Source organism: Lytechinus variegatus, chromosome 8, assembly GCF_018143015.1.
Source record: "Lytechinus variegatus isolate NC3 chromosome 8, Lvar_3.0, whole genome shotgun sequence".
NCBI lineage: Eukaryota > Metazoa > Echinodermata > Echinoidea > Temnopleuroida > Toxopneustidae > Lytechinus > Lytechinus variegatus.
The window spans coordinates 32,538,898-32,549,762 of NC_054747.1; the positions used below are offsets into that span (position 1 = coordinate 32,538,898).

A 10,865-nucleotide genomic window follows, 5' to 3' on the forward strand; every position below is an offset into this window, starting at 1 on the left:
TTAGTGAAAAAATTCCAAATATGAAATGTAAAATATTATGTGTTTTGAAATGTTAAATTGAAATGTTATATATTTTTGTTCATTGAATCAGAATAAATCGATATGAAAAAAAAGTGTAGGAAAGACAAGAGGGGGTAATGGGATAAGAGTTATGATTATGTCATATCATTGACCATCATGATTCCGGCATATTATAACGAAATCGTAGCCCTCTTGTTTTTTACCCTTTTCACTACCATGCTTTTATTACAGCCCTAAAAATGTTTCATCTTACTCCGGTTGGATAGATACAATAAAGAAAATTACGGGTGAGTTCTCTTCTTGTTATCGAAGCATATTGTTCAAATGCAATGAAAAACATCCAATTCGATCTCTTAAAGAGGGTGGATAGTTTTGGTAAATTCCTCGAAATCGGCCTGTCACCATTCTAATTGATTTGTATGTTATATGAATGTGTATGCCCTAAAACAGACATGATGTAGATGATATGAAATGAAATGGTGTTTTTCATGATAAATTATGCTCTTTTATGTGTGAATTAAACTCTGTCGGGAAACCCGACTTTTAACGCAAAGATCATCGCTGCTGCCGTGCGTGCAGCGTGCGTACGTGTGCTACGCACTTATCTCTTCAGATGGTGCTACGGCCTACGCGAGAACGATAATGTAGTCCGCTACCGCAATTGAGTTACTCAGTAATTTACAAAGCTCGTTGATAAGATAATTTGATCAATTTTTCTTGCATCACACAGGCACGGCAGGCCAGACTTTAATTTAGATCTAAAAAGCCTCGATCGCATATCGATTTGTATACGTTACTCACATGCAAAACACGAACACCAGTCTGTCAAAGTTTCCTATCTTCCTTGCAGCTTGCTCCCGATTGTCCCCATTTAAAAAAAAAGAAGTGGAACCACGATGTGATACGCTGTTGCACATAAATATAAGCTCTCTGACTGCCAATATAACACGGGAACAACTTATAAAACTACATTCACAATGAATACAACTAGCACAGAATTGGAAGAAAAAAAAATCTCTTCGGTTCTTCTCTGTTCTGACTTCCCGCGTGTTAGTCTCTGCTCATATGTTGTTTCAAGTCGATTGAAAAAAAAGTTTTATTCTGTGATTCTGATGAATCAAGAGAAAAAAGGGACATGAAACCAACAGAAAGAAACCCTTACAGAGGAATTTCCAAGATTATGCATCCTGTTTATGTTTTGGAAATGCACCGATTTGTCACTAAAATTATATATAAACCGTCTTTGGGTGACCAGTGTTTGAATTTATAGACTAGCTTCAGTATGCACGTTGGCTGGCCTGGAATTTCATTCACTTGTATGATACGTGTGTGTGTGAGAGAGACCGGGATGTGTGTTTTTGTGTTGAAGAATCACTGCAGGTTACGTAAGGAGGTTTGCCTGCACCATGCGCTTGCATGGACACCAGTAGAAAAAGGTCATGAACAGTACAGTCCACTGGTTTGTATGTGCAGGATATCCCTGGTACGTCGTGTATGTATAAAGTCCATGCATGCTCTTTTATCTCCTAGCTGCATGCCTAGAGATAATCGAGCTCTAACTAAAACTCAGCATGTCAGTTTCAAATTTTGGAAAACCGGCAATCCTATGGATATAGTAATAAGTTTGTAATAATTATTGGATAAAGTTATGTAAATATGACACTCAGTTTGAAAGTATATTTTCCATAATTGGATGTAGGCCATTTCACATGGTAAACCACTATATAGGCCTGCCAAAAAATGAAATGTGGGTCGGGTGTAACGTCGATATCGTCATACTTCTCTCCATATTTCAATTTTTCCCTTTCTCTTTATAACTGGCAATGGGGGGGGGGCACTGCATGACTCCATATTATGGATCATCGAATGTTACTGTTATGAATATCTGTCCCACTTCTCAGATCTCTATGCATATATATTCAGTGATCGATGTGCACAGATTTTACCTTTTTATACTTTAGACTGAATAAATGATTTTTATAACGTGTTTTTTTATGTGGAAAAATATGGCAAACGGTCACTTGACTTGCTACTGTAGCGTTTTAGGGGTTCCCCCAGCTCTCGCTCCTCTCTTGCTCCCGCTCCCGAGCGGTCAATAGAATGGGAACATAACTCACTCACGAGAGCAAAGGCTTCTCACCAAAATATATGGTATTTTAGCTTGCACGATTACTGTCTCGCTACTCTCACTCATTGCTCGCTCGCCTGGTCTGTTATTGTTCAACTAGTTTACCTAATTTTACACTACGGGATAATCAATCACACTCATCGCAATCAACATCAGATCAAACGATAAACACAAAGATATCGAATCTGAATCAATAATTCATACCTTTCAACTTGTCTTTATTACTCAGAAGTTAACAGCACGTATCCTCCGAACAATCGAGGTCTTCAACAAATATAAATGTAAAGCAGAACTGTAGGGATTGCACCCTGAATTGGAGGTCTAACTGTGATAAACTCTGAACTGAAACTGACTTGAGTGCACTGCAGCATGCATGCACTGACCACTTATGTAACACAACCACCTGCACTGATTGAACTCCCTAACTGAACTGACTGAGTACACACACAGTCCCTATGTATATATATAACAACTCTGGCTGGCCCTGACACTATTTCTAGCAAGCGCCCTCTATAGGCCTATTTCGTCACATGACCCCCCACTAACTTTGAAACATCCCTGTTTCAAAAAAATAACTTTAAAACAGAATGACGAAATAGCGAGTTATAAAATATCAATATCAAAACATAATGACTTAACGAAAACACATTGTAAACTTTTAAAAATATGTAACGACTTCTCAGTACTAAACTAGTCATCAAGGTAAAGAAATACGTAACATACACAATATACATAAAAAAAAATATCTCATAGAAAACATCAGCTTTATATAAAATAGACTTTTTGGTATAAAACATAGTAAAAAAAACTTTATGGCATAAAAAGGCAATAATACTGCATTTTGGCACAATACTGGAATGACACAATGTACTGATCAAAATATATGGAACTATCAAAAAGAATCGGCAAGAGTATGTAAGTGCTTGCCCAGCAGTAAAACATAAACTTATCATATCGAAACAAAACTGCACCAAATGTTTAGTTTACACAATTAAACTAACCCGAGGTATCAAGATCAAGGTGTATCATCATCGCACTATAAAAAGATATCTCTAACTTCCTTATGCATATGAGTTAAAAGGCAGTAATACAAAAATAGTTTTTGGCAGTTTGTTTAAATCATGTACTGTACATATTTACAACAACAAAAAATGGCGATCATGAATGACAACATGAAACTCAAAGAATAAAGAAAAATAGTAGGAAGATACAAGATAGAGAAGGTAGAAGGAGCATCAGAGAAGAGAATGGAAAGTGCAAAAGAAAGAAAGAATTCCATTTTCATTTAAAAACAAAATACATAACATATCAAGGCATCAGGAATAGACGGGAATACAGTCTCTAAAATCACTTCTGCAGTTGGTGGTGGCAGTCCTGTTGCTGGTCCCAAGCAGCAGGAACAAGCTGTAAAAATGTTTCTGTTGAGTCCTTTTGTCGGATAAGTTTTCCTCGCGAATAAAAGCGTTGGACCCTCTTCTCGACGACAGTGACAAGGATAGACCCAGAAGACGATTCAGAAGAGACAGAAGATGGTACAGGTTGCGTAGATAGAGCAGATGGAGATGAAGCAGGTTCGGGCCGTGAAGAGAAAGCAGATGAAAGTGACAGAACAGGTTCAGGTAGAGGCTGAGTCAAAGGGGTTTCTGTGGGTTGTGCTGGAGACGTCGGTTTCTCCTCCTCCTCATCCGTGTCCTCCATACTTTGCATCAGCATGGCAAGGGGCTTGCCAGAAGGGCGCTGAGGGGCTGGTGGTGTCTGAAATCCATTTGAAGTGGTGATAGAAATTGCTACTGGACTAATTGGATGCAGTCCCTGTGACGTACCTGTGCTTGTTACATCCAAACCAAGTGGGTCTCTTGAACAGAAGTTCTTCTCGTGCACCAACATCATGTGGCGCCGGAGGTTGGAGGATCTTGTTGTTTTATATTTGCATCGTTCACATCTGTGTTTCCTCTTGTCTGGCTCCTCTCGTCCCCTGTCCTCCTGTCTTTCCTCAAATTGGTGTTTTTCTCTGACGTGCCTTCTTAGTTCTAGTCCGTCATAGAATTTTCTTCCGCAATCTCTGCAAAAGATCGCCTTCCTGGATGGAGCCATCTGGAGCAAAAGAAAGAAGACAATGAGAAAATTAAGAATCATCATACTCCATCAGGTATTTTGGTTTTCGTCGTTTCCTTAAAGGGTAACGTCTCTCACTGTTTATATCAACATGTACAGAATCATTAAGGTCATTCGAAACTATGTTATCTGAGTTTGAGGTAGTTGGAAGTTCATTGGTATTAATGACATTTGATTCATTTTCCCCCGCAACGGTTTGCACTGTGTCTTCCCCCTCTACATCTTGATTTGTATCTTTCTCATTATCAGTTGTGTTCTCTGTAAGGACAGGAGTATCAGGATGCTTCCATGTCCACTTTGGGAGATCCGGCCCATGGTATGGCTTAAGCCTGTCAACATGAACTACTGACGGCTTCGCCCGCTGACTGGCCTGTATCCGTAGCGTAACATCCGACAGACGACTGACTATTAAGTACGGGCCTTTCCAACGTAGTTGAAGTTTGGGTGATACACCCTTCTTCTTCGAAGGATCATGAAGCCAGACGAAATCTCCTACTTGAAGACCATGATCTTGAGAAATTCGATCATAATTTTTCTTCTGCCTGGCTGCAGACTTCCTCAAACATTGCTCTGCCCGTTCATGAGCTTTTCTCATTTTATTTCGTAATCTCATGGCATAATCTTCATCACTAGTTTGTTCCTCGTCATCCAAGGTGGGTGTCATCAGATCAATTGGAATCCTCACCTCCCTGCCCAACATCATGATATTTGGGCTTTCTCCTGTCGACTCTTGCGGCGTGGCTCGATAGGCACTCGTAGCATGTGCCAGATGTTGATCCCAATTCTTCTTTCCTCCATCCTCTTCGAGAAGCATAGAGACGATATTGATCAAAGTCTTGTTGAAGCGTTCTACAAGTCCATCAGATTTCGGATTATAGGGCGTTGTCTTAGTCTTGGTGATCTTTAAGATCTCACGAACTTCAGCAAACAACCGGGATTCGAAATTTGATCCTTGGTCTGAGTGGAGCTCCAGTGGTATTCCGAATCTGCATATAAATTCCTCAACAAGTGCCTTTGCCACCGTCTCCGCCCTAGCATCAGGAAGAGGGTATGCCTCCATCCACTTTGTGTGATAATCACCGACAACCAGTATCCACTGATTACCTGATGCCGTTTTGGGAAATGGGCCCATCAAATCTATGGCGACCCTCTCCATAGGTGCCCCTACACGACTCTGCTGCAGTGGAGCACGCCGTTTCTTTGAAGGTGATTTCCTTCTCTCGCAGAGGGTACAAGTCCTCAGATAGGATCTCACATCAGCAGCTACTCCGCACCAGTAAAACCTTGCTTTTATCTTTGCCAGGGTTTTCTTCAGTCCTAGGTGTCCTCCTAATGGGTTTCCGTGTACTTCCGCTATCACTTCCTTGCGGAGACTCTCAGGCAAAATCACTTGCCTCTTGACACATTCCCCATTATCTGACTCCCATCTTCGATACAGAACTCCTTCATGGGTCTCAATCTGTTCCCATTGAGCCCAATACGTTTTAACTGCTGATTGCTTCTGAGCTATTGTACTCCAATCTGGTCGAGATTCATTGTCATCCTTCATCACTATCATCCAATTTAGCGTGTCATCTGCCAGTTGTGCTTGTCGCAACTCAGCAAGTGTTAGTGAAGGCCGAGAAGAGATACCCCTGATGCTACATTCTTCCTTAGCAGGATCATTCAGGACACTAGTATCCACGTTTACTTCTTCTTCTCTTCCACATTGCTTACATTGCATACGGGACAAACCATCAGCATTCGTATGCTTTCTGCCAGGTCTATGCTCTATCATTAGATTGTACTCTGATATTGCTTGCAACCATCTTGCCAATTGACCCTCTGGACTCTTGAAATTAGTCAGCCATTTCAGAGAGGCATGATCTGTACGGACAGTAATTGTCCTTCCATAAAGGTACTGCCTGAAGTTCTTCAAAGATTCGACTAGAGCGAGAAGTTCTTGCCTGGTAACACAGTAAGCTCTTTCAGCACGGCTGAGTTTTCTACTGTAATAGGCAATAACCTTTTCTTGTCCTTCCTGAACCTGGGACAGGACTGCTCCAATGGCATTTGCACTTGCATCTGTGTCCAAAATGAAATCATCCTGGGGAATTGGGTAGGTGAGGATTGGTGCACACTGCAATTTCTCCTTCAGCTCCTGAAATGCACGCTCACAGCTATCACTCCATTCAAATTTGGCAGATTTCTTTGTCAAACTATGGAGGGGACTTGCAAGTTCAGCAAAGCCTTTCACAAAGCGACGATAGTACGAGGCTAACCCCAAGAAACTTCTTACATCTTTCTTGCACTTGGGTTGAGGCCACTCAGCAACCGCTTTCACTTTGTCAGGATCGGTGGTTACACCATCTGAAGTTACAACATGACCAAGATAGAGTACAGACTTGCAAAACAAATGACATTTACTAGGCTTCAACTTCAGATTAGCTGAACGTAGTCTTGTGAAGGTAGTTCGCAGACGCTTGATTTCCTCTTCAACACTGCGACCATAGACTATTACATCATCTAGGTAAATGAGCAGAATCTCCCATTGGAGTCCCTTCATCACCTTCTCCATTAGCCTATCGAATGTAGCAGGAGCATTAGTCAGCCCAAATGGCATGACTTTCCATCTATAGAGACCATTCCTTACTACAAATGAGGACTTGTCTTTGGCATCCTCATCAAGGGCTACCTGCCAATAGCCTGATGATAAATCCAATGTTGAGAACCATTTTGCAGAGCCCAGTGCATCTAATGTTTCGTCTATACGGGGCACAGGGTATGCATCCTTAACAGTGACTTCGTTAAGACTTCTGTAATCTATACACAGCCTTTTTGTCCCATCTTTCTTCTTCACCAATACCACATTTGCTGCCCATGGACTTTCACTTGGTTCAATGACTCCTCTTTCTTCCAGATCTTTCACTTGTCTGTCTATTTCTTCTTGGTTACATAATGGATGACGCCTCAGTCTTTGTTTCACTGGCTTTGCTTCCCCAGTTTTGATGGAGTGCTTCACTGCATCGGTACATCCAATGTCACTGTTGGATTTGGAAAAGACGTCTGCAAAATCTACCAAGCATTGCCTAACTCCTTCATGATAGTGAGAATCTAAGTTAGTTATGCTTCTCTGGTAGAGGTCATGCATATGTGGAGGAAGTTGCTGTTCATCATCAGCATTATCACTTGATGTATCTTCCACCTCTGCTGTCATGATCATTCCCACGACCATACCTTCTGGTACTTCAGAATCTGCTTCTCCAGGATTCAAAACTCTTATGGGGATGACATCAGTGTCAGCATCAACCAAAGTTCGACCTAAAACAAGTCCTCTTGATGCTAGTTCCCCACCTCCCTCCATTGGCTCAATAAGGGCAGGTCCGCTTATGTTTTCATTCCTCTTTGCAATTCGACCAGGTATGATGGCTTCATGTCCAGCAGGTATTTGTCTGCTCTCAGCAACTTCGACTCGTGCAATGAATGCATGTCCCATATGGCTAATACACTCTATCTCCTCTCCGTTGATTGTAAGTGTGAGTTTTCCAAAGTCTAGAAGTCCACGCGTAGGGATGAGGAAATCCATTCCAAGTATCCCCTGGCATCTTATATCAGCAAAGATGACCCTAATAGACCTAATAGTCCTTCCCACTTTCACGTCAAGGTTAGCTGCACCTAATATCTGAAGTGGGCTATCATCTGCTTGTAAGATTCTTACTGCTGGATCTTCTAGAGTTGGTCTCTTCTCATGCTCCATTTGGTAGTATAAGCTTGTGTTCACAATAGTATCGGTTGATCCTGTATCTAACAAATACCTACAATCTGTTAATCTAATTTGTCCCTTTATGTAGAGCCCTTGCTTTGGGTTGTTCGCTACACTGGGAAGGGTGAAAGTCCGGATCTCTTCTATTGTGTCATTTGTACTTGAGGTTGACTCTGTGGATCCTGTGTGCTCTCCAGCTTGGCCGTGGATCCTCCGGTTAGCTGTGTTTCGTTTCCCTTCTTCTTAATATCTCTCTTAGGTGCAGGGAGTGGACATTGGCGGATGAAATGACCACTCTCACCACACCTATAGCAGCTAACACGCTTTTCTTTTTTCTGTGTAGAAGAGTTTGACTGCTCTCCTGATGATGTATACAAACTTGCATTCATTATCACGTTTGTCAAGGCTTCCATTTGCTTTGTTTGCTGGATTAAGATGCCTTCCATTTGTCGTGATTGTTGGACCAAGATGCTTTCCATCTGCTGCAAGCGATCATCTGTGTCTTGATCGAGTGCCCTCGTGAATCGAGTAGGCCTCATACGCTCACTTCGTCTCTGCATCTCAATCTTCTCGAAGTTTTCTGTTTCAATAGCAGCTTGTATCGCTTCATCCAGAGTCAATGGTCGAGCTCTGTAAATGCCTTCCCTAACAGACTGGCCCTCCACTGCATCAATGAAATGATTTCTTTCCAGTCTATCTCTTGATGAGGCTGGGATATCTGGGTAAGCCCTGATGGCGAGTTCATGGATTGCCTGCCCTAACTCTGGCAATGACTCTCTTGGCCCTTGCCTCCTATGACGCAACTCCGCCAAGAAATTCTCCGCTTGTTGTCCGGTGTCGAAACGTCGGCTGAGTAATTTCAACAACTCAGGATAACATTGCTTTCTTTCAGGTGTCAAATCACTGACACACCTAAGAGCATTTCCTTGCAAACTAGCAATTAAGTAAATTGCTGATTGCGACTCATCCCAGCCATTCACTTCCTTACATGCTTCGAAATGTTGCTGATATTCTCTCCAAGCGGTTTTGCCATCATACCTATCTGGTGTCATAAGCGGTCGCTCACGACGAGCATGAAAATTCAATTGATATTCTGGAACTGGTTGCCTTGCAACACTTCCATGTCCATATACCCTTGGAGCTATATTTATCGCTTCCCGAGAAACATGAGCATCCATCATTCCACCATGCTCTTTGCTAGTGAGCAACTCTTTGCTAGTGAGCAACTCTTTTGACATCTCTCTCATGAGCTGAGGATGCTGTGCATTTGGATTGGAAGGAGTAGACATCTTGTAGGACCCGAGAGGTTCTGGTGAGTAGGATGTAGGGAGTATTTGCTCATGAGCAGTTTGCTCATGGGCAGCTTGCTCATGAGCTGTGCGCTCATGAGACATAAATCCTGAAGTCTCATTATGAAGTTCAGTTCTGACGCTTGGCAACTTGAACCTGACCTCTGAATCTTCAGTCTGGTAGTGTGACTCACTCACTCTTCTTTCAGACCGACTAGGAGTTTCACTCTCTCCAAGTCCTTTATAATTCATGTCAGTTCCTGTGCCCTCTAGTCTTTCCAACTTGGCTTCAACTTGCTTCTTATCCCACGCAAGCAGCTCTCTTTCCATTCTTGAACGATTAAGTTCTTCTTGCAGTCTAATCAGCTTGCTCTCCATTTCCCTTTCAGTGCTCATTACCCAATTTGGTTATCAAAAATACCAATGAACTTCCAATCCTTGCTCGTCTATTTATATAACAAGATTCTCTAAAAGATTCATACTATTTTTCACATCAAAACAAAATGGTTTTATCATCTACCCATTTCCTTGTCTATGCCTAGAATATAATTAACATCATCACAAATGAGCTGTTAAACTAGACTATAGATTTTAAGAAGTAACTCTTGCTCGACTTGCTCACGAGCAGTGTGACAAGCAAGCTAATTTGATAACCTCCAAAAGCACATGGCCATTGCTTAATTCAGTGAGCTGAGAAAATCAACGGTCATGTCTCCCTATTGTGTGCTTGCCGTGCTTGATTGCTCACAGACAATAATGTGAACAACAGACCCAGTGTGAGCAAATAAACTTCACATCCAACATCAATAAAGAGCATTACTTCATCTACTTTGAGTTGGATCTCGTGAGCATTTATTTCATCATTCTCATGAGCACAGCGAGCACTGTGTTGTTTAGCGAGTCAGTGTTTCGTGCATGCTAAATCCCACACCGCTGCCACCATTTGTAGCGTTTTAGGGGTTCCCCCAGCTCTCGCTCCTCTCTTGCTCCCGCTCCCGAGCGGTCAATAGAATGGGAACATAACTCACTCACGAGAGCAAAGGCTTCTCACCAAAATATATGGTATTTTAGCTTGCACGATTACTGTCTCGCTACTCTCACTCATTGCTCGCTCGCCTGGTCTGTTATTGTTCAACTAGTTTACCTAATTTTACACTACGGGATAATCAATCACACTCATCGCAATCAACATCAGATCAAACGATAAACACAAAGATATCGAATCTGAATCAATAATTCATACCTTTCAACTTGTCTTTATTACTCAGAAGTTAACAGCACGTATCCTCCGAACAATCGAGGTCTTCAACAAATATAAATGTAAAGCAGAACTGTAGGGATTGCACCCTGAATTGGAGGTCTAACTGTGATAAACTCTGAACTGAAACTGACTTGAGTGCACTGCAGCATGCATGCACTGACCACTTATGTAACACAACCACCTGCACTGATTGAACTCCCTAACTGAACTGACTGAGTACACACACAGTCCCTATGTATATATATAACAACTCTGGCTGGCCCTGACACTATTTCTAGCAAGCGCCCTCTATAGGCCTATTTCGTCACA

General features: G+C 41.9%; 1 protein-coding gene across 1 annotated transcript; it reads right to left on the reverse strand.

Moving 5' to 3' along the window:
* Nucleotides 1-3,462: 3,462 nt before the first annotated feature.
* On the reverse strand, nt 3,463-10,865 carry LOC121420374. The gene is made up of 2 exons (XM_041614977.1): nt 10,539-10,865; nt 3,463-4,243 (listed from the first exon to the last, which is right to left on the reverse strand). The coding sequence occupies exon 2, from the start codon at nt 4,241-4,243 to the stop codon at nt 3,497-3,499; it is 747 nt and encodes a 248-aa protein (XP_041470911.1). The 5' UTR covers nt 10,539-10,865; the 3' UTR covers nt 3,463-3,496.

What these genes read in the sequence shown, in the direction of transcription:
- LOC121420374 (XM_041614977.1), bottom strand. Translation starts at nt 4,243, where the DNA reads ATGGCTCCATCCAGGAAGGCGATCTTTTGCAGAGATTGCGGAAGAAAA.